At 43.7% G+C, this 24,712-nt stretch overlaps 1 protein-coding gene across 4 annotated transcripts in view; it reads left to right on the forward strand.

Moving 5' to 3' along the window:
- The window catches only part of LOC137438931 (double-stranded RNA-binding protein Staufen homolog 2), a 76,069-nt gene that overhangs the window by 34,848 nt on the left and 16,509 nt on the right, over positions 1-24,712 (forward strand). For all 4 annotated transcript variants that reach the window (XM_068134413.2, XM_078767439.1, XM_078767438.1 and 1 more), the window contains 5 exons: positions 15,457-15,597; positions 18,109-18,234; positions 19,011-19,071; positions 20,189-20,360; positions 22,817-22,934. In XM_068134413.2, coding sequence (XP_067990514.2) covers positions 15,457-15,597; positions 18,109-18,234; positions 19,011-19,071; positions 20,189-20,360; positions 22,817-22,934 — 618 coding nt within the window. The remainder of the gene's footprint in view (positions 1-15,456; positions 15,598-18,108; positions 18,235-19,010; positions 19,072-20,188; positions 20,361-22,816; positions 22,935-24,712) is intronic.

The following is a 24,712-nucleotide window of genomic DNA, read 5'->3' on the forward strand; positions in this document are numbered from 1 at the left end:
CAAGTTCAGGTGTGCATAGATATGCAGCCCTGGTTTGACCTTGACAGCCTCCCTGATAACAAGTTCAGGTGTGCATAGATATGCAGCCCTGGTTTGATCTTGACAGCCTCCCTGATAACAAGTTCAGGTGTGCATAGATATGCAGCCCTGGTTTGATCTTGACAGCCTCCCTGATAACAAGTTCAGGTGTGCATGGATATGCAGCCCTGGTTTGACCTTGACAGCCTCCCTGATAACAAGTTCAGGTGTGCATAGATATGCAGCCCTGGTTTGACCTTGACAGCCTCCCTGATAACAAGTTCAGGTGTGCATAGATATGCAGCCCTGGTTTGACCTTGACAGCCTCCCTGATAACAAGTTCAGGTGTGCATAGATATGCAGCCCTGGTTTGACCTTGACAGCCTCCCTGATAACAAGTTCAGGTGTGCATAGATATGCAGCCCTGGTTTGACCTTGACAGCCTCCCTGATAACAAGTTTAGGTGTGCATGGATATGCAGCCCTGGTTTGACCTTGACAGCCTCCCTGATAACAAGTTCAGGTGTGCATAGATATGCAGCCCTGGTTTGATCTTGACAGCCTCCCTGATAACAAGTTCAGGTGTGCATAGATATGCAGCCCTGGTTTGACCTTGACAGCCTCCCTGATAACAAGTTTAGAAGTTTTCCGCAACTTGTAACTTTTCACAAACTTGTATTATATAGTGGAGTCTACATACATAACTATTCGCAGAATATAATGATTACTAGCAGGGAAATACAGTTTGTTTGAAATAAATCACAAATATCAGAAGAAAGTTTTTAAAATTTAGAACTATTCTCACTCAGAGTTAAACATCACCGCAACATTACGCGGTTGCTTCAACGTTTTAGGTGAATTATATGTCATTCCCATCTACACGGGCATGTATTCCTATTAACGTTATGTAAAGTACATAAATTGTGTGGATTACATCATTTGTGGATGTGATCAATTGCCAGTAACCATTTTATATAACTGAATGTGCAGGCGCAGCATCTAACTCAATATGTCGAAATGTCACACACATCCATGCCCGTGGGATTCCCACCCGTGGGAATCCCACGGGCATGAATGTGTGTGACGAATTTTAAATACTAGGGCATTGCCCGTACTATATCTATATCTAAAATTATATCCCCCCCCTCTATTTACATGAAATGGTTTGGTCCAAAGCGAACGGCTTGCGAGTACGGTGACAATCCCCCCCCCCCTCTATTTACATGCAATGGTTTGGTCCAAAGCGAACGGCTTCCGGAGTTTGGTAAAGAAATCGCCATCGCGTGCACAAACGCGCAGGAAAGCGAATGAATCGCAAATTCGGTTTTATTAGTTTTAAAACATAGTTTAACGCCAACATAGTTTGCAAACGTGAAATAAATGAATACGCTGTCAAATGTGCCATCCGAGGCAGAGTGTGTCCTCCACGTTCGGCACACGCGATCGTTCGCTGCTCTCTGATTGGTTGAATCGTTTTTTGGACATAGCTCGGTAAGTAATTGTCCGATTAATATGAAACCTTGAAAAGGCACATCCTCGGGTCCCCAGCAATATACCTGGCAAGTTAAAAGTATATCGGACCCGTGGTTGTCGAGAAACAGCGGTCACAGACAAACAAACAAACGTACAAACGTACAGACGTACAGAGATTACTGGAATTATAGATAGACTAGGGCATGCCCGTACTATATCTATATCTAAAATTATATCCCCCCCCTCTATTTACATGAAATGGTTTGGTCCAAAGCGAACGGCTTGCGAGTGGTGACAATCCCCCCCCTCTATTTACATGCAATGGTTTGGTCCAAAGCGAACGGCTTCCGGAGTTTGGTAAAGAAATCGCCATCGCGTGCACAAACGCGCAGGAAAGCGAATGAATCGCAAATTCGTTTTTATTAGTTGTAAAACATAGTTTAACGCCAACATAGTTTGCAAACGTGAAATAAATGAATACGCTCTCAAATGTGCCATCCGAGGCAGAGTGTGCCCGCCACGTTCGGCACACGCGATCGTTCGCTGCTCTCTGATTGGTTGAATCGTTTTTTGGACATAGCTCGGTAAGTAATTGTCCGATTAATATGAAACCTTGAAAAGGCACATCCTCGGGTCCCCAGCAATATACCTGGCAAGTTAAAAGTATATCGGACCCGTGGTTGTCGAGAAACAGCGGTCACAGACAAACGTACAGACGTACAGACAGACAGACAGAGATTACTGGAATTATAGATAGATATGTCGACTGTTATTTTAGGCGGTGTATTTTCGTTTATCATCATGGCGCGATTTAAAAAAATATATCTCTGCATTTTCCTCTCCAATACCTCCTCACACTTTACACACACACCGGCCCATGTTTACATATACACACACACACACACACATATACACCCACACACATATACACATACACACACACGTACATCGACACACATGCACACACACACACGCACACACACACACGCACACACACACATGTACAGACACATATACACATATGCACATATGCAAATATGTATACACATATGTATCCACATATACACATATATGCACATTATACACATATATACATCTACACACACACACACACACACACACACACACACACACACACACACACACACACACACACACACACACACACACACACAAAAACAGACACACACACGTACAGACACATATACACACATACACACACACAGACATATATATATATACACATACAACAACAACATGCATTTTAAGGCCATTTTCCCTGCTAGAGCGGGGGTTAGCCTACATACACACACACATACACACACATATATACACACACACACACACACACACACACACACACACACACACACACACACACACACACACACACACACACACACGTCCCACATGTATATACATGTTTAAAGTGTACGTGCCCTTCCCGCCTCCCCTGCCCAGCAACGCTGGGTACTTCTGCTGGTAACGAATAAAATAAAAACGAAGAAATATCTCTCTGTAATTTCATGAAACTCGGTGGAATTGGATGAAATTCGCTCGGTGAATTCACTCGGTGTATTCGGTTCGGCTCGGTTCACTCGGTTTAAAGAAAAAGCGATAATGTCGACATGTTGCTGTCTGTGTCATGTTGGGCGGTGATATGGTGTATTTTTAAAAATATATCTCTGCATTTTCCTGCGTTGCTGACACCGAGTCGTTCTTCATCGACTGTGTCATTCATTTTGGAAATGGAAGTTTCCACGCAACGCATGAATTGTCACGAGTCAAGAGGAAGTGTCTCATCATCATCAAATGACAAATATATTACATTGTGAAAATTAAAGATTTCAAATAAACCTATTTAAAGTGTATGCGCAAATAACTAATAAATAAAGAAACGAAGAAATATCTCTCGGTAATTTCCTGAACCATATTTTACTTCCGGCTAATAATGTTGAATGAAATAAAAACGAAGAAATATATGTCGTTTTGTGACGACTGTCATCAAAAGTAAACGGTGAATTCATTCGGTTCGGCTCGGTTCACTCGGTTTAAAGAAAAAGCGATAATGTCGACATGTTGCCGTCTGTCATGTTGGGCGGTGTATGATACATGTTGGGCGGTGTATGATACATATTGGGCGGTGGGCGGTGATATGGTGTATTTTAAAAAATATATCTCTGCATTTTCCCGCGTTGCTGACACCGAGTCCAAAACCATCGATAAAAATGAAATCATATGGTGAGTTAGATTGGAGATAAAGGCGTGAGAGAGACTCAATGGCCTTGAAGTTACAGGCGTTTGAGAATTCATTTCGTTCTATAAACGGCAACTTTCATCGGATTTTCTTCCCGTTTTTTTTCAACCGAGTCTAAAACTATGTTAGCGACTGTGAAAAATGAAATGATATATCGAATTTGATTTGAAATAAAACTGGGAGAGAGAGCAAGACACCACGGGCCTACAAAACAGGCCTCAAAGCTATGCGAGTTAATAAAATGGTGGATATTTGTTTATATGAAGCGAAGCCACTCCCAGAATGGGTGGAGCTACTCTGCAAACCGAGTAAGCCACACCCCGGGCAGACGCCCAACAGACAGACAGACAGACAGAATCATCTACGGCTATTATAATATAGATAGATGTTATATAAAGAGTATATTTATTGATTATATAGACATTAATTGAAGAAAACTATCCTTTGGTTTTGTTCCTATCATTGCAAAGTGGAAAAGAAAGCGCACTCGTGCCGGCATTGCCATGGAGATTGCACACGAGATTGCACACGAACTTGCCCTTCAGCTACAGGTAACGATTTGACCCTGGTCTCAGCTCCCTTTACTAAGGAGAAAATACTTATAACTGGTAGACCTTATAAAGAAACAATTTATGCTAATCTACATATATTAATGAAGCTTAATCAAGCAATTACAACTCAAGTGATGCAGCAAGCGGTTGAGGCTCAAGAAAGTCACTCAGTTCACAAATTAAGTACACAAATAATTAATTTACACTTCCACACAGGTCACCACATGTTGGCTGTCCCAGAGTCTCAGGGAGAGGCTGTCAGGCCGCATGCCCGGGTGCGGGTAGTCACAACATCAGACCCTTGTTGTAACTTTGTGCTGCCACAAAAGCGCAACCTGCAACACCTCCCCCTAGTGGTCCTCATAATACACCATCCCAGGTACCTGTGAGAAACCACCTCGGATCCCCGGAGGTCTTAACCCCCACAAGGGTCTGGTGATTCTGCCGGCCCGAGACACTCGTTCGGGCGGCGCCCCGACAGACAAGGGACCAGTTTTTCCAATGCTCTTTCTCCCAACTCTTCCATGCCTGAATCAAGCTCGGAGCCAAAACACCCCTCCCCCCCTGCTGGGTATGCAATTTCGGAGCCTCTTGTACCCAATTGTGGTTCGTGGTGAGGGTCCCCTCGGTCACGTGAATCTCATCCTGGGGATATTCCACGGACCGACTCACCTCAACTCCCAGACTCTGTTGGGCCAGAGCAACCGCTTCCTCGATGATACTGTACAAGGTATCCAGCCTCTGTGTCCAATCATTCTCATCATCATCATCATCAATCAATTGTGGACCCAACAGGTCTTCATCTATGCACACCCGGTCTGGTTCCGTTACATGGACCTCTACTATTCGTACCCCCTGTTGATCCGCACAACCGCCCTGGTGCTGCACAAGTCCCAGTTCCTTTCCTTGTTGTTGCATTGTGACATCCACACCAGCCCGACAGTCTTCCAGGTCATTTCCATTTAAACATTCCCCATTTACTTCCAAGCATTCCCAATTTCCATCCAAACATGCCGTCTCCTGTGCCCCAATTTTATTCTTTTGTTCTTCCATTAAGTCACTTATTCCTCCCATCTGTTACCCATTTCTATTAACATCCTCTTTTATGTCCCTCATGTTGCTCTCTATTCCATCGATTTTGTCACCCATTCCCTTCATATTACCCCTCATTTCGTCGGTCATTCCCCTCCTATTATTGGCGCTGAGGAAGCGCCTTTAGCGATTGACTTCCAGCCAGTGTAACGCTAATTCCTGTCACAGGAATTCTGAGATCATATAAGTGGGCGTGGCAGTTCCTGATTGGTTCGTGTTGGGGAACGCCTTCTCGCTGCCGACGTGACGTAAATTCGCGCACGCGCACTGGTGATTGGCGCTGAGGAAGCGCCTCTAGCGAATGACTTCCAGCCAGTGTAACGCTAATTCCTGTCACAGGAATTCTGAGATCATATAAGTGGGCGTGGCAGTTCCTGATTGGTTCGTGTTGGGGAACGCCTTCTCGCTGCCGACGTGACGTAAATTCGCGCACGCGCACTGGTGAAGCTTACTCGATCTTACTCGATCCCATATTACATGTACTTTCATTGCATACAAATTATACTTCCTCCTAGAAATTCCATGCCCGAACCTCAGCGCAATCCAAGAGGATTCACTTGTTTTCCATTCGTTCCTCCATTCCCCTCATTTCTCCCTTCATTCGTTCACTCATTCCCCTCATTTGTTCCATTATAATTTGTCGCGAGACCCGGTCGGCCACCGCACCCGTTCCCATTGTTCCCAGCTCCCTCATGTTTGGGGGGGGGGGGGGGGTGGAGGGTCTCATGCTCGGGACGGGGGAGGTTCCACTCCTATCCTCTAATCCCTCTATCTCCGGCTTACTTCCATACTCTTTGGGATCCCCCCAGTCGCTCAGCCATGCTGTTCACGTCCGCCATTACATTCTGGCCGGCGGTTTTTCCCCTTGCGCATAATTTACCGCAGATTTTTTTCTTTTTTTTTCGAAAACGTGATGTTGCGCTTTGCACACCAATAAACTATAGAATTTGGACACCCCGGTACTACAATCGCCTCCCCCTTGATGAGAGAAAGACAATCGTTAAAAATTTTGAATACCGAAAGCTGAGCGCAATTTGCCCTCAACGGGTGTCGAACTCGCAACCTTCAGACACCGAGTGTCCGAGGTTCGAATCCCACACTTCTGACACCAGTTGTCGTGTGACTACCCTGTAGTGAACATCGCAGGGTGACACGGATGACCCAACGAGCTATACTTCAAGGCGTTCAATCCAAACATGACAGATATTCTTTACACACGAGGGAAAGGAGGATGACGAACTTACCTGGACGGCTTCCACCCGACTTCTTCGCACCTGGATAGATTAACTCAAACTGTCACGGAATTAAAATGCACAAATAAAGAGGCTTGATGAAAATAAATGCCAGCAAACGAATGTACATACTGTCGCGCAACCGCCGAAATTTATATCAGGCACATCGCGGATGCCGATCACGATGGCTTTAACTCCGAGGCGGAAGCTCAATGCCGGATTCCAAAATCGAACACACCTAAGCGCGCGGAATGGAGGGAAGCAGCACAAGTCCCAGCAGCCTTAACTATCAAATCAATCACCCGGTAAACTGCGTTCAGGTATTATATACAAAAAGTAATGCAATGGTTTATTGAAGGAAAAAGGCAAGGACAGGAAAAACACGCGCCGGAAATAAAATAAGGTAGCCAAATCGGGATCCCGCACACAACAGATATCAAACACGAGACGAGGGAGATGAATTGAAGAAAGAAACACGTCTTGTAAAATGTACACGCGGAGCTCGGCTTAGCTTGTCTTGTCGTCTTCTTCCGCTGCTGTCCAGCACCGCCCCGCCCGGCCCGACCGCACACCACGAGGTCCCGCTCCAAGCTCCGATCTTCTCGCCGCCAACGAGGTCCGTGCACCAACCTCCAAAAGCACCAGCAAAGCTCCACTTGGGCTACACCTCAGCTCAACTCGGGTCGGGATCTCTGAACGACTCGACCGGGCTGCTGAAGATAACTCCTCGTATCGACTCGACTGCCCAATGGCGTTCGGCAAACTGGCGTTCAGCAACTCCCTATGGCCCAACTGCCAATTCTGCGAACCCAGCTGCTCTGGACTGCACCAGGAATGTCACTCAACTTCCTCACTCCTCCTGCTCAACTCAGGACGGGGCTCTGATCTCATCTCCCACTCTCGTCCAACTCTCTCCAGCAAGGCGTTCGGCAACTAACTCTCCAAAATGGCGTCCGGTCCCCGTAAATATCTCTGGCCGATGACGTCAGCATTGGCGCACTGCTCAGCCAATCAGAGCCTCCCCCGGCTCGTCCAGGTCACGCCCACTGCGTCACTCCACTCCCGCTCCTGCTCCTTGGTCACAGCACGTGCTATGCGAGGTGGATAGGCCTCTCGGAGGTGTAAATGGTGGCGGCCAATTGTGGCGGTGTTCTAGCCTGATTTCTTCCTAAGTCATGTCAGGGGGAAGGCGTCATTTAGTGTTGTACTAAAGGTCCTAACTAGTGTTTATGTGGTCTGCAGTGCCATAATGGACAAAGGTTTGACGACCAGGTGAGACATACAAGGGCTTTACTCATTATTCCCTACACTAACTAACACATGAATCTCCTGGTAGATCCACAATCATACATCTTAACCCGACAAATGCCGACGCATGACTTATTACAGGAAGTGTTCCTTATCATGACATCTCGAAGCATGTTACCTACTCAGATCTACTCTGCTCTACATATTGCTCCACCAAATTCGTAACAATACTTTATAGACGTACTCACATTCTAATTACCCTCACCAGAGGAGAGAGTAATAATCTATCTATAATTCCAGTAATCTCTGTGTGTATGTATGTATGTATGTATGTATGTATGTATGTATGTCTGTGACCGCTGTTTCTCGACAACCACGGGTCCGATATACTTGAAACTTGCCAGGTATATTGCTGGGGACCCGAGGATGTGCCTTTTCAAGGTTTCATATTAATCGGACAAGTAGTTACCGAGCTATGTCCAAAAAACGATTCAACCAATCAGAGAGCAGCGAGTTATCACGTGTGCCGAACGTGGCGAACAGACTCTGCCTCGGACGGCACATTTGAGAGCGTATTCATTTATTTCACGTTGGCAAACTATGTTGGCGTTAAACTATGTTTTAAAACTAATTAAAACTAATTTGCGATTCTTTCGCTTTCCTGCGCGTTTGTGCACGCTATGGCGATTTCTTTACCAAACTCCGCAAGCCGTTCGCTTTGGACCAAACCATTTCATGTAAATAGAGGGGGGGGATTGTCACCGTACTCGCAAGCCGTTCGCTTTGGACCAAACCATTCCATGTAAATAGAGGGGGGGGGATTGTCACCGTACTCGCAAGCCGTTCGCTTTGGACCAAACCATTTCATGTAAATAGAGGGGGGGGGGATATAATTTTAGATATATATATAGTACGGGCATGCCCTAGTAATAATAATAATAATAATAATGCATTTATTTTATATAGTGCTTTTCAGGAAGCCCAAAGACGCTTTGACAGAGTGCAAAACATAATGCATAGCAAAACATAAAAACAATTGCAAAAAAGAAGAATCAATAGGGAAATATTCAAAGCACAAAGGAGGGAGAAGGAGAGGAGATAGTCAGGGGTTAGATGCTGTGGGTTAAATGTTGAATGCAGTGTTGAACAGGTGGGTCTTGAGTGATGTTTTGAATGTGGTGAGTGAGGAGGAGTCTCTGATGGTGTGAGGTAGCGAGTTCCAGAGGGTGGGAGCAGCGATGGAGAAGGCCCTGTCCCCCCAGGATCTAAATTTGGTCCGGATGGGGTGTGTCAGGAGGTTGGTACCAGCAGAGCGGAGGTTGCGGGTGGGAGTGTGTCTGGAGAGGAGGTCAGCCAGGTAGGATGGGGCCAGGTATTGCATTTGAGTCCGTTTGTTACTTGCCGGAAAAAAATCCGGCAAGTATGTTTGTTTGTTTGTTTGTTTGTTACTTTCCGGAAAAAATTCCGGCAAGTATGTTGGTTGGTTGGTTTGTCTGTCTGTTTGTGCGCAGTACTATGTCTACATCGTTGCACATAGCATTACCATACTTTACACACATATTTGCCTTGTCCTGGAATAGACTGTGCCCAATTTTTAACTCTCTAGGCCCAAGGTCAAGCTCAAGGTCACCCAAAACGATGGCCCAATCATTTGCGCCTCCCAATTGAAGCCCCGCACTTAGGGCGGGTACCGTTGCTAGTAATATATAATGGCAATACAACAATTTTTACCGCTTTGCTTTGAAGAACGGGAATGAAGGGGGAGAAGCGTGTTATTATGTCTGGTTGAAGGCTTTGGGTGGTGAGGGGGCTTGAAGCCAGATTTTAATCTTACATCCGCCATGTTGGTGCTCGCCGTCACTGTGATGTGAAGCAAAAGACGCCTCAGATCTGTCACATTCACAATCGCTATGTCGTATGTACTAGAGTCCCTTTATAGAGAGAGTAGCGACAACTAACGATTTGACGCCATTTTGAGTCCATTCAGTGCGGAGCCGCCGTATGGCGCTAGTGCATTGAACCGTGTATTCCATTATGTTCTCTATGTATGAGAGATGGGAATGGTCTTTTCCATGTTGATAATGAACAAATTATGTGAAGATGACAAAATAGAAGATTTATGACAACTAAGAGCCATATGATAAAGAAGAAAATCACAGAGCTGGTTGTGATTTAACAGTCACAGACATTTAGAACCATGACAAAGAAGGAATGAACTAGACAGGTACACGTGCTGCTTATTTCAGCCTCATTTTAATTTCAGGGAGGCGAGAGCGAGACTCGAACTCTCACCTCCCTGCTTATACATGTACATGTACAATACAATGTTAAGAGTTATCTTTGTATTTCTGCAGTTGTTTGACCTTGTTTATCATGTGTGGGTATATATTTGTGTTTGTTTAATTTTCATATTTAAATTATTAATCTAAACTTTGCTGCATGTTGCCGATCATATATTAATCCCACCAAAAATAGATTAGCCCCCCTACCCCCTCTCTATCTCTATCTCTCTCTCTCTCTCTCTCTCTCTCTCTCTCTCACTCTCACTCTCACTCTCACTCTCACTCTCACTCTCACTCTCACTCTCTCTCTCTCACTCTCACTCTCACTCTCACTCTCACTCTCACTCTCACTCTCTCTCACACTCTCTCACACTCTCTCACACTCTCTCACACTCTCTCTCTCACACTCTCTCTCACACTCTCTCTCACACTCTCTCTCACTCTCACACTCTCTCTCTCTCTCTCTCTCTCTCTCTCTCACACACACACACTCTCTCTCTCTCTCTCTCTCTCTCTCACACACACACTCTCTCTCTCTCTCTCTCTCTCTCACACACACACTCTCTCTCTCTCTCTCTCTCTCTCTCTCTCACACACACTCCCTATCTCTCTCTCTCTCACACACACTCTCTAATACATATACAAATTACATATTTACAATCACACACACACACATACACGCATGTGCTATACAAATTATAAATTGAAAGTCACACACACAAACACAAGTTAATGTCCTCACACATTCAAATCAACAGAGACAAATACATACATTCAATGCATGCCCCCCCCCCCCCCTTTCTCAGTTGTGGCATACAACTGTATCACTGGCATGAATTGGTTTCTAGCAAATTCTTTCTGAAGCATCATTGAAAATTTTGAATGACAATAATCCTATCTTCCATGTGAAAGTACAAAAAATAAAACTTATTTTATTATTTGTTTTATGAAGGTCTCAGAGACCATTGTGAAAGGCTTTGAACTCATTTACGATTAATACTCAAACCGTGAACCTGTAACCTTCCACTTTTATAGCAAATTACATAATTTTGTTAAAAACAAAGCATGTCATTCACTTGTTGGAGTACTAACTACCACAGGCAGGAAAGTGCCTTTAGCAGAGGGCATTGGTACATGTATATAAACAACAATTTGTAAGTTTTGATTCATGTACCTCAAAACAGAGTATACAACTATACATGCTCAAATTTTAAATAAAGATGCCTTCCCCTTCAAGTGCTAATTAATCCACGAGCAATGGATAACAAGCCTGTAAAGCCAAAGCAAAGGCCAGTCTCACTCGCAGCACACAAATATACGCATATGGGACCATTACCACCATCACACTGACCTGGCAGAGAACTGACGAAGAAGTTACTTTCCATCCAACACGACTGACTCTGTTCTCCCAGATTTTCCGTCTTTTAGCATCTGATGGAAATCTATACATCTTGAATCCCTTCTCCGTTCTATTTGTGCACCCACAGGCGCTACAACCTGTCATTTTGTCGTAAAATCGATGTAAAACACGAATGAGAACGCTGCATACAGCGGGAACGTTAAAACGCTGACCGATATGCGTCCGATCCTGATCCTGTCTGCGATGGACTCAAAATGGCTCCACGCAATCACGTGACTAGATTTTTCCGGACCCTCTATGTCGCAACTCTGTATATAAAGGGACTCTAGTATGTACTCCTGATAGGTGTTTCCTTCATTGTAAAAACTACCAAGTCAACAGTTAAAAGGATTTTGAGCGATAGGTGTTACGGCCTTGGCAAGATCGATGGAGGCAGCGATCTGTTAGCTTATACACCGCCCAAATAGCTTTGTGGAATTCTCTCATGTAGAGATTAAACCCACGTCGTTTGAACTTTGGCAGAGGTCATTATTAGTCCCCCTACCGGTGTACACCAGAGGGGACTATAGGTTTGCACGCCGTCCCTCCGTCCGTCAGTCTGTCAGTCCGTCAGTCCGTCACGCAAAGAACAGTTTTCCGGACTTTTTTTCTAAACGCTTAATGCTAATGATTTCAAACTTGGCAAATCGTTTCCTCATGATAAGTTACAGATCAAGTTCGAACTTCACGACGTTTCGATCATTTTTGACAAAGTTATGGCACTTTGAACTTTGGGAATTCTGACAATTCTGATTATCCTTAACTCAGTGCCATTTTAAGTTTTAATTTCCTTTAAAAAAGATTTTCTGTGCAATAATAGGACCGATTGAGATCAAATTTACACCATAGGAGGGACTCGTTCTGTAGAATATTTTAATGGTATTTATGACGTCACAGGTCACGTGGTTCGGGCGCCATATTGTTTTTCGTGAAAACACGATAACCCCTTTTTCTCTGCAACGGCTGAACAGATCGAGGCCAAACTTTGCAGGCAGAATCGCATACCCATGATGAACAAAAAAGTCAGCGAGCATGACGTCATGCATCACATGGTTTCAGAGTTATGACGTTTTTAAGCATGAACCTTTAAAACCGAGCCCCTCCCTCATTTGTGATCCAATCGAGGGGAAACTTCACAGATCTGTTCCGCATGTCAGTCTACTAAAATGTCCTTTTGGAATTTGCGATAGCTCGCTTGGTTTGGCAGATATCGTTAATTAAACGAAAATATTTTAAAAATGGATATCTCTTGAATCGCTTTATTGATCGACGTGAAACTTCATACTATAGTAGAAGTCATGAAGAGTAACAAGTGTGCAGAATTTAAAGATGATTGGATGTACGGTCTGGAAGCTAGAAGTTGTTATTGCGTGAAGAAGAAGAGGCATCAAGTGTGCGGATAATTATTTATCACATGTACAGACTGAAAGCATCGTTGGACACGACCTGTCGCGGTCATTTTAACTGCAAATACAATTCTAATTTAAGATTTGTCAATAGCTGAGGTATATTAACAAACGAATAAAACAGATTTGGTCAAATTCTGACTTTTTTTAACTCGATCGCATTTGACAGAGTTGTGACAAGCTGAGGAAGAAGAAACCTCGCATTGGCTTCTCCAATGTGCCATAAAAAATGGATATGTCTTGAATCGCTAGTACCTCAGACCGTGAGTTGGTAATAATTTATATAATTCACACAGTGCAATACGTGCAGGCCGCTCCACGGAGCGACCTTGCGGGCTTATCAACGAGGCGAGGCGTGACGCACATGTGTCTCAGCATACCTCAGATCACGTTTGAAAACCAGCATCAACCGTGCATAAATTTGCATATTCGATCATTTTTGACAAAGTTATGGCACCTTGAACTTTGGTAGGGGACATGTATTGCACGCAATACTCAGAATGCTTGTTTACTTTTAATCTGTTTGTCTGTCTGTTTGTGCACAGTACTACATCTACATCTTTGCACATAGCATCGCCATACTTTACACACATATTTGCCTTGCCCTGGAATAGACTGTGCCTTGATTTGAATACTTACCTTGATTGATTACAACAGCAATTAATAAAGACGTATTATAATTAGAAACTCGCTGCTGGGTTTGCCTCGTCACTGCGCCCTCTAGGGGCAAAAATATATCAAAATGGCGCGGTCAAGCTGAACTGTCAATAACTTTAATGATTTTTGTCCGATATTGTTGAAATACTGCTTGTGATACCTCACAGGGGAAGAATAAGTACATTCACAGGGGAAGAATAAGAATAAGTAAGAATAAGTACATAAGATAAAAAAGTACATTCCGGCAAGTCCTCAGTCTCTGACCGATTTTTCATCTGTTTGTCTGTTTGTTACTTGCCGGCAAAATTCCGGCAAGTATGTCGGTTGGTTGGTTTGTCTGTCTGTTTGTCTGTCTGTTTGTGCGCAGTACTACGTCTACATCGTTGCACATAGCATCGCCATACTTTACACACATATTTGCCTTGCCCTGGAATAGACTGTGCCCAATTTTTAACTCTTTAGGCCCAAGGTCAAGCTCAAGGTCACCCAAAACGTGAAATCGGGGTGGTCGAGTTTTCATTTAAAATATATTTCAAACCACTATAACTCTAAAAGTACAAGAGATATGCATACACTTACTGTTACTGACAAATGGGAAGTCACATACGACATTTCATTTGGCACCATGACCTTTGACCTTGAGTGACCTTGAAAGGTCAAACTCAAGGTCAATAAAAAAGTACAATCCGAAAAGTCCTCGGTCTCTGACCAATTTCTAGTTTGTTTGTCTGTTTGTTTGTCTGCACAGAATAAATATGATTTTCTCTGCAACTGTTGGTCCAATTGACAGGAAATTTTCACCAAAGGTGCCCCTCCACCTGTATAATTTTTTAAATGATACTTATGACGTCATAGGTCGCGTGGTTTGGCCGCCATCTTGGAAAAACCGAAAAACTTTGCACCTCTATATCTCCGAAAGCGCTGAATAGAAAAAATTGAGACATGGCCCATTGTAAAGAACTCTCCATGGGTAATACAATATGTTAATGATGATGTCATAGGTGCCTCCATTATGACGTCATAATTCGACAAGTACAAAACTTCATCCTATCAAGAAGAAATTTCTTGAGCATCATGTCGGCATAAATTGGTGGAGGAAAAAAAATAATGATGACGTCATCGGTCACGTGGTTCGGCCGCCATCTTGGAAAAACCGAAAAACTTTGCACCTCTATATCAACGAAAGCGCTGAATAGAAAAAAAATTGGAGACATGGCTCATTGTAAAGAACTCTCCATGGGGAATAAAATATGTTAATGATGATGTCATAGGTGCCTCCATTATGACTTCATAATTTGACAAGTACAAACCTTCATCCGATCAAGATGAAATTTATTGCCCATAATCTAGGAATTAATTGGTTTAGAAAAAATAATAATGATGTCATCGGTCACGTGGTTCAGCCGCCATATTTGTTTTAACGCAAAAGCCTTAAAAACCACTGAAGATACATCCTGGTGAGGGTTTGCAATCTCTGATTGCTCTTTCTTGTTTATGATGTTTTTGGTTATGTGATGGATCTGTTTTACTGGTCTCATTTCTGGCTTTGTAACTTTACTTGAAGGGAAGCTGTGATATCGCCAGCACCATTGCCAAGTTCGAAATTACTGCCAGAACTACTGCTAGAAGAGGGATGGCAAACTGCCTAGCATGGCGCCAGGCCAAGAATCTGCTTTGGCAGAACCAACACTTTGTAACACAGAGTGTGGTACATCTGATCAGAATGTTTACTTAACCCCCTTTTGTTCAAATGGCCTGTTGAGATATGACGATACTAGTTACTGATGATTGGAGATGTACTTCTCTTTATCTCCTTTTTGCCTCTTCTTGTTGTCCTCCCAGATGACCGCGGAAGTCAACCAAAACCTGAATCCAATCAGTCGTCTGGTGCAGATTCAGCAAGGAAAGAAGGAACGAGAACCTGAGTACACGATGCTATTAGAGCGCAGCCTTCCTTTGAACCGGCATGAGTTTGTGATTCAGGTGAGTCTGATGCATGTGATTGCTGGGATGTATTGAGGGGGTCCAGCATTTATCCTTTTATTGGCTCACCTGGAACATAGTTCCGGGGAGCTTATGCGATGGCACGTCGTCCGTCCGTCTTTACGTCCATCCATAAACACTTGCAACTTCTTCTCCAAAACTGCTGATGGGAATGTCGCCAAACTTGGCTAAAATTATACTTGGAATTGCGAAACTCAAGTTTGTTAGCGGCATTTAAAATATTGGTGTCTAAAGGTGTCTACCGGGGGTAACAGTGGGTCCAGGTTTGACCCCCAAAATAAAACTAGACACAATTTTGATGAAACTTGACCACAATCTTCATCACCTGTGATGTACCAAAGTTTTTTTCATGGCATAAGGAAAATCAGGATCTAGGGGAGTCCACGGGGGGTCAAAGTGGGTGCAGGTTTGACCCGCCTAACCCCCTAAAATAGATATTTGCTTTCTTCTCTGAAACTACACACATGATTTTGATGAAACTTGACCACAACCTTCATCACCCGTGATGTACCAAAGTTTGTTCACGGCATGAAAAGAATCGGCCCCTAAGGCGGTCTACGGGGGTGGGGGCGTGTTGAGGTGGTGTGGGGTGGGGAGAGGGGGAGAAGGAAAGGAGTGGGGGGGGAGGGAGGAGGTTGCCCCCAAAAATAGGTATTTGCTTTCTTCTCTGAAAAATAAATAATTGATGTCTAAGGAGGTCTACATGAGGTTTGAGCCCCCCAAAATAGGTATTTTTTTTGTTTGTTTAAAATCTTATGATTTCGTTAGTATGATTCTACACGCTGCCTGTCTCCCAGCAACCATTGAAGTTGGTTTAAAATACTGTGATGCTGTTTAAAATACCTTTAGTCGGTGTAGTATCCTGCTTTATTCTACCATGTGAGCGCCATGGGGTATTGCCCCTATCTATACTATAAGAAAGCCTGTTGGTCTGTCTGTGTGTGTGTGTCGCCATTTTTCTCAGATGGCTGAACGGATCTTCATCAAACTTTCAGAGGTTCATCAGTGAGTTGGTGTTGGTGTTGGCTTAGCGGTTAGGGTGCTCGCTTGGGATCCTGGGATCCTGGGTTTGAATCCCTGTCGATCGCTGAATTAACGCCAGGGGGGTTGACAACCTGTCATCCTTCCGAGGTCGGCAAATTGAGTACCAGCTTGCTGGGATGAATGATCCCGGTGTGTACCCCGATTTAGAATAGGTACACCGTATCCCTGCGCATCGTAAGAGCGTGACCAATGGTTGGCGTCAGGAAGGGCATCCGGCCATAAAATAATTGCCTCAAACAATTGTCATGGGGCCCGTAAGGCTAACCCTCGCTCTAGCGGGGAAAATGGCCTTAAAACGATCATTTTATATCTATTTATCAGTGAGTGCCTGGGAGTGTTTTAGGCAAACCCCCCCCCCCCCCCCCAAAAACCTTTGTTTTCAAGTTCGTTTTTGGGGATTTAAAAAAAATCGCTCTATAGTGTCTAAGCCTTTTTGATTAATGACAGTTATAATTATATACAAGTACACATTCCCATAAATAAATACAAAACAATTCACAATCATTTGAACACAAATAAATCAAATGATTCCGGAAGTGTTCGAAGTTGGTAGTAAGGCTTCTTCTTCTTCCTGAACGGCATCAGACTTAACTCAGAAACGTGATGAACGGCACATTCAGCAGCATATATTCAACAAAAAGGTGAAATGATGATTTGACATTTGTGATGGATTCTGATTTGGATGTAATTGCTTTTCCTTTATATTTGCCCTTATTTCAAATATGTTAATGTTTCTTTTTTGCTTGAGCAATGTTGGGTACTCCAGCTATAAAGGCTGATATACTTTACTCGGGGTACAAATACAAATACAACTTTGTGTGGGGGGTAACATATGCCATTTGGCCGGGGAGGGGTGTAAATTCTCTATGTAAATGTGTTGGTGGTGGAGGTGCTCTATACCCTCTAAGTCCCTCTAAACACCTGGTGTTGGTGGCAGAGGGTACTGTATTACAATTTTCTTTTTTACCTGTGCAACACTGAGGTTAGAGGGTATTACAATTTCCTTTTTTACTTGGACAACACTGAGGTTAAAGCACTCTTTGCATGAGTAAATTTTTCTCCTTCTCATTCCCCTCCCCCAAAGCGGAGGGGCCTGTTAAAGCCACCCCCTCTCCCCCCACCCCCAAAAATGTATATGTAGCATACCATTTTCCTCCTTCTCCCCTCACATCCCGCATCCCTCCCCCTTCCACCCTCCCCACTCCCTTCCTAAACCACTCCCTCTCCTGCCTCCTCCCCCCCCCCCCACCCCCCCCCCCCCCCACCCGCTCCCCCGGCTAGTTTACTCCTGCTAGTTTTTTTATATAGAGTAGAAACTGGAACTTTACAGTCTATTTCCTTTGAGCATCATTAGAGGTTTGCATATGGTTATGGTACTGTAGTTTCAACCTCACCTGTATTTTGAGGGCATCATTATTTTTCTTGTATTTTGCGACACATTGAAAGGCCAAGGTTGGAGAGGAGGCTGCAACTGGTTCAGGCCTCCTCAAGAAGGTTGCCAAGCGAAATGCTGCCGAGGCCATGCTGGTGAAGCTGGGTTACAAGCCATCGCTACAACTTTCTCAACCGAAGGTGACATTGAAGTGATATGAGGAGCAATTTATTTATTGGGTGCAGCAATATGTTAAACATTTACGACACTCAGTGTTGTGATGGTTAGAGCGTCCACTCTGAGTCTGGGAAGTTGGCGGTTTGAATCCGACCCCAGCCGAGTTGTACTTCTTCTTCTCTGCTGCTTAATCCCAACAGTTATGAGTCGGCCACTTGGATATAAGTTCTGCATTCCCCTTTGTCATTAGCATCTTCCTCTCTCAATCCCACACTCTTAATATCTCTTCCACCTTAATCTCTGTCATTCTCTTGATCTTTTCCCTCTAATTGTCTCATTTCATGCTTTCTTTCTTGATTGGTTCTTCATTCTTTTTCCTCATCACATGTCCAAACCACAGCAAACTAGTCTCTAGTATAAAAAACTAGTTTAAAAAGGATAGATCACAGAAAGACAGCCATAGGTTGGCAACCATTTTGCAGGCTTGTTGGACCTAATAAAATCTTGCATTGAAATGACTTGTCTGGTTACTCATATTATTTATTTCTTATTAGAAATATTTGGGATTTTTTGGTATGAACAAAATCAGGTCCCATGGCAGTCGCTCTGGAACGTGAACGCTCTATTTCCTCCACAATAAACAAATTGCCAGAAAGTTGATGTTTTTGATTAAAACCTGCCTGTAAAAGTCTCACACCTCAGAATTTGCTCAACATTCTGCTCCAGGGATAATTGTCCCACGTGTTGTCAGACTTATGACTACTCGGGAATCTTAACTTGTTCCGTTGCCTTCGTACAGCCAGAAGCAAACTCATCGGAGGATGGACAAAAGATGACGGTGACATCACCGGCCAGTACAGGTCAGTAGAGGTGTGCAGCACCTTGGAATTATTAAAACAGAAAATGAGGAGAGAATGGTGAGAGCTGAGGATTGTTGTCCGTCATGAAGAAAAACGTAAATGTGTGATTGAAAAACGTTTGTTCACTGCTTGTTGTATGACCCAGCCATGTGTCTAATGAAAACTTGTTTCAGGAACAACAATAACAAAAATCGAGTGCATTACTCTGGGTTTTCTGTTCATTGTTTCAATTCCCACCAGTACGTGTGTTGTGTGAACCTTGTGACTTTTTTTGTTTGTCACATTAAACATTATGCTTTTGTGTCTGTTACTTAATTTTATAAACTTTTTCTTGTTTCTTTAATATGTATGAAGCCTCTTATTACCTCCGCCACCAAAGGTGGATGGAGGTTATGTTTTCACCCCTGTCTGTGTGTCTGTCCATTTGTTTGTTTGTTTGTTTGTTTGTGAACAAAATATCTCAAAAAGTTGTAAACGGATTCAGACGCAATATTGGCAGAGATGTAGCGTATGTCACAAGGACGAAATGATTAGATTTTAGTGAAGATTCAGATCCGGTTAGTAGAATGTTTAAAGTGATTCTTCACCATAGGGAGATCGGGCCAAAAACGATACATAGCAGGATATCTCAAAAAGTTGGGGACGGATTTGGACGAAACTTGGTGGAGAGGTTGGTTGTCTGACAAGTACAAATAGATTAGATTTTGGTGAAAATCTGAATATGAATTCGGATATGAATTATTTAATTTTTAAGTGATTCTTCACCATTGGGAGATAGGGCCAAAATTATACATTGCGGGATATCTCAAAAAGTTAATGATGGATTTCGACGAAACTCCATGGACACGTTGTGTGTGTGACAGGAAGAATCGATTCAATTTTGGTGAAGATCCAGATCCGGATCCAACTATTGGAATTTTTTAAAAGTGATTCTTCACCATTGAGTGATCTGGCTAACCAGGACTGAGTGCCGTTCTAGTTTAGTGTGTGTTTCCATTGATTACCTGTATCATTGGTCATCAATGTTATCAATAAAATGAGATTGTTGCGATTCAAGAATATTCACATGTTCAATTCGGCCAGTTGACGGTCATCATCTCGGCTCATTTTTCACCAGGCCAGAAGGGTCTCCTGCACCTCTCACCCTGCACGTATCAGCAGATGGAGGCGACACGAGGGGCAGGACCTCATGTGAAGTCACATGACCTTCCAGGAAATGACCCCACTTGGTGTGGTCCTGGTCCACTTATCCCCCAATGCCAGGGGGGTGGCACAGCTGCTTTAGCCAGGTACATGCTGGGTGTGATTGGTTGGTTTTTGATTTGAATACAGAATCAAAAGAGAAAGATTTGTTTGTGGAAGTGAGGTGGGGTTTTAACTGCGTGGTCGCCAGTGTGTGTAGGTTCCACCATGTGTGTTTGTGTGTGTGTGGGCTCCATCATGTGTGTTTTTGTGTGTTAGGCACTGAATAGCATAAATAAATATTCCATTGCATTTCTCATGCGATCTGAGGGTTGGTGTTTGCTATAGTCCACGTTCCGTGTTGTGCCATTAATCAGGGTTAGCTACAGTAGAAGGCCCAAAAAATCACGAAGCAGGAAATTTCCCTAGGTTACCTATAAACATTGACCGAAATTTCCAGGACGACAAGCTGTTGCTTAACAAATCGAACAGACTGCTTAATATATTTCTGAAGAAGTGCTTACTCATGCAATGCCCAGCCTCCACATCACTCGAGAAACGATTTCTATTCTGGGCTTGTTTTGAAAGAGCAAAAGCAAGACTATAATAAACAACTCCAAGGGGAGTAACTACAGCTGAGCCATCTATCCCACCATCCTCTTGCTGATGTGACAACTGCTTTTCTTCTGTTGATGAATTGTAATTTCTTAATTATTGTTTCTAAACATATTTTTACATCAATTTTGTTTTTCAGCATTTGCCAAAATTATAGGAAACACCGTTACAGGCCAGCTTACCGAGCCAAAATCGTAACAAACTAAAGCTTTTAAATGGCAAACACTCACACGGCCTGTTTTATGTTTTCAAATTCAGTCTAGCATTTATCCAGGCTGAACAGTTTATGTTTTGTATCCCAAAATCTAATCGGCTTCTTCTTGTCACCTAACCACCTTATCCACCTAATTTTGTCATAATATGTCCACAACGTTTTGAAATATCATGCTATACAGTATATCTGTATAGCATATAAAAAAAAAAAAATATAACCACCTTTAGAGGCCATTTTTCCCCGCCAAGCGGGGGTTGGCCTTTTTCGGGAACCGTGGTTGTTGTTGTTGTTTTTGGTCCCCTTTTTGAAGCAATGTTTTATGGCCGGATGCCCTTCCTGACGCGAACCCTTTTTGCCGCCTTTTAACGACAAACAGGGAATTACCAGTGAACTGGTACTCAATTGTGCCGACCTCGGAAGGATGACAGGCTGAGTCAACCCCCCTGGCGTTAATTCAGCGATCGACCGGGATTCGAACCCAGGATCCTTGGGTCCTAAGCCGGCACCCTAGCCGCTAGCCCAACACCAGGGTTATATCATGCTATACACCAGGCTCTGTATAGCATGATATGTCTATATCATGATATATCTATATAAGCCTGGTGTTGGCTTAGCGGTTAGGGTGCCGGCTTGGGATCCTGGGTTCGAATTCCGGTCGATCGCTGAATTAACGCCAGGGGGGTTGACTCAGCCTGTCATCCTTCTGAGGTCGGAAAATTGAGTACCAGCTTGCTGGGATGGATGATCACGGTGTGTACCCCGGTTTAGAATAGGTACACCGTATCCCTGTGCATCGTAAGAGGCGACTAAGGGTTGGCGTCAGGAAGGGCATCCGGCCATAAAAACATTGCCTCAAACAGGGAACCATGATTGTCATGGGGCCCGCAAGGCTAACCCTCGCTCTAGCGGGGAAAATGGCCTTAAAACGATCATTCATTCATTCATTCATTTTCACAGTATATCGTTTTTGGCCTTATAACTCAATGGTGAAGAAACACTTTAAAAAAATTATCTTATCCGGATCCATATTGGAATCTTCACCAAAATCGAATCGATTCGTCCTTGTCACACACCCAACCTGTCCACCAGATTTCGTCGGAATCCTTCCATAACTTTTTGAGATATCCTGCTATGTATTGGTTTTTAGCCCCATCACTCAATGGTGAAGAATCACTTGAAAAGATTCTCTGATCTGGATCCGGATTCAAATCTTCACCAAAATAGATAAACTCTTCTTTGTCACACACCCAACCTCTACACCAAATTTCGTCTGAATCCGTCCACAACTTTTTGAGATATCCTGTTCACAGACAGACAGAAAGAGAAATAGACAGGGGTGAAAACATAACGTCCGTTCACCTTTGGTGGCGGAGGTAATAAAACCCTCTATTATTCAGTGTCCTTTATTAATCACCTCCGTGTACCTGGTTATTCTTGCTTTTCCTTTGACTATTGTTGTTTTTTACTACTGTCACTAACCTTGTGCTTTTGTTCTATCTACATGTTGACTGCTCATCCAATGTTGTTTAGTTTTTCCATGAATCTCTATTTGGGTATTGAAATTGAAATATGCGTTAAGCTTTTTGTCCCCCATCAATCCCACTAACATCAACTGAAAATAATTGAGTTTAGAAATTTCCTGAATATGACAGGGTTGAACCAGTCGTTCATTTATTTTCTCTTTCTTGTCGAACTTTCTGCAAGGGCATATTTTATTTTACCCATTTTCCTTAGGGAGCTGCTTCATGGTAAAGCCACCCCTGTATCACCTGGAGGCACTTCTGCCACGCAGCCTACCGTGGTACGACCCAACCAGCAGCTCGACCTTCTCGCCGCAACAATGGGTTTCCAGGTAAGGGGTTCAAATGCAGGCTGGCAAATATTTAGTTTTAATTTTTGCTCAAAGTGCTTGCCCGTAACTGTAAACTCATAGGATGTCATACCAAAGATTATGGCTGCCCTGAGTTTGTCAAGCTTATAGAACCATCTCAAGCACCAGCTCTCTTAACTAATTCATCATACGTGTAATCCCTTTGTCAATGATTTGGGCTGTTTGGCATTCTCAGTCCAAGTGTTGACTTCTCGGTTTAGAGAATATCTGAGCCATCAGCTGCCACCAGATTGGTTGCATCTGCTGTGGGTACTCAGGTGGTTGTGAAGTCCAATTTGGGACTTGCACACACGTCCGCAGGTCTGGGCTGTGCCAGTGTTAAGTGGCTTGGATAGTAGCTCGGTCTTTCCATTGCCACTTGGAATCACACAGTTGGCATACATTTATTTCAAATGAAAAGTCCAGCTCTCACTGGGCCTCTCCATAGTGGCCAGCAGCTGCGAGGTGCTCCCAAGTGTCATGGGTGAGGTTGCAGTCTTTGAGGGACTAATTTAGAGTTCACTTAAAACGTTTATGTTGCCTTCCCCGATGTCAGTTGAATTGGTTCATCTCACCATACTAGATTTGCTTGGGAATGTGTTAGTTGTCCATGTTGAAAGCATGACTGGCCCATCTAAACTGTATCTTATGGAGAGCAGGGTATAAGCTGCAGGCCTTGGCTTGGCACAGCGCCTCATTGTTTGTGACTTTGTCCTGCTATGGGATCTTCATGATGGTGTTAAGGTGGTGTTCATGAAATTTCTGCAGGACATTGATGTGGCGACCCATGCCTCTGCCCCATAGAGCAGGGTCAGACTATGGCCTTATAGGCCTTGATTTTTTTAGTCCAGTTTGATGCCTTGCTGTTTCCATATTCTGTCATGTAAACGTCCATATGCAGAGCTGCCTTACTTAATGTGGGCATGCATCTCTTCGTCTCTCATGGCATTGTTGCAAGCACACTTCCAAGAGAAGCTAACTTTTTGACAACATTGAGAGTTGTGCCAACAACTGCAATGATGGGTGTTTCAAGCTGTTTGCCAGGTGCCAGTTGGTACTTGATCTTAGTCTTTGAAACGCTGATTTGTCAACCGCAATTTTGAGGCTTCGGATAACTTATTCGCCATAGCCTGGGGATCCTTCTTTGTGTGTGCGTCTGCATACAGGAGGTCTCTAATCAGGATGCTTTTGACTTTGGCTGACGCACGGTCTTGACAGGTTGAATATCTTCCCAGATCTGCACATGATGCTCACAACTGGTGGCATGTTCTGGGGTGCTTCATCAAGGATAGATGCAAATAATACGTTGAAGAGTGTTGGTGTTACAGCACACCCCGGATTTATGCCACTGCACATCACATCCCCTTCATGTCTCGCCATTGATGCAGATACGCCCGGTCATCCCATTGTGCATATGTCTGAGAATACATACCATGTACAATGAAGAAATTTCTCCAACTCTAGCCTGGAAAGGTAATGGCAAACCACCCAGTATAACTCTTCCCAAGAAACTGCTTCGGCAGCACCAGCACTCTGGAAAGAGGAGAATGAGGAACTACTCTTGCTGGTGAAAGCCAGTGTTGATCTGCGTTAGTGGATGGGTAGAACGATGGATGATATCACCAGGACGTTGTTTGAGGTACGCTAACCAAGGCGAAGAGGATGCTTCGGGTAATAACCCTTCGTCAGACCCCAAAAAGTTGACGGGGATATATACAAGCCTTCACAATTCACTTCACAATCACTATGCATAGCATTCT

Source organism: Myxine glutinosa, chromosome 13, assembly GCF_964187855.1.
Source record: "Myxine glutinosa chromosome 13, kmMyxGlut1.1, whole genome shotgun sequence".
Taxonomy (NCBI): domain Eukaryota; kingdom Metazoa; phylum Chordata; class Myxini; order Myxiniformes; family Myxinidae; genus Myxine; species Myxine glutinosa.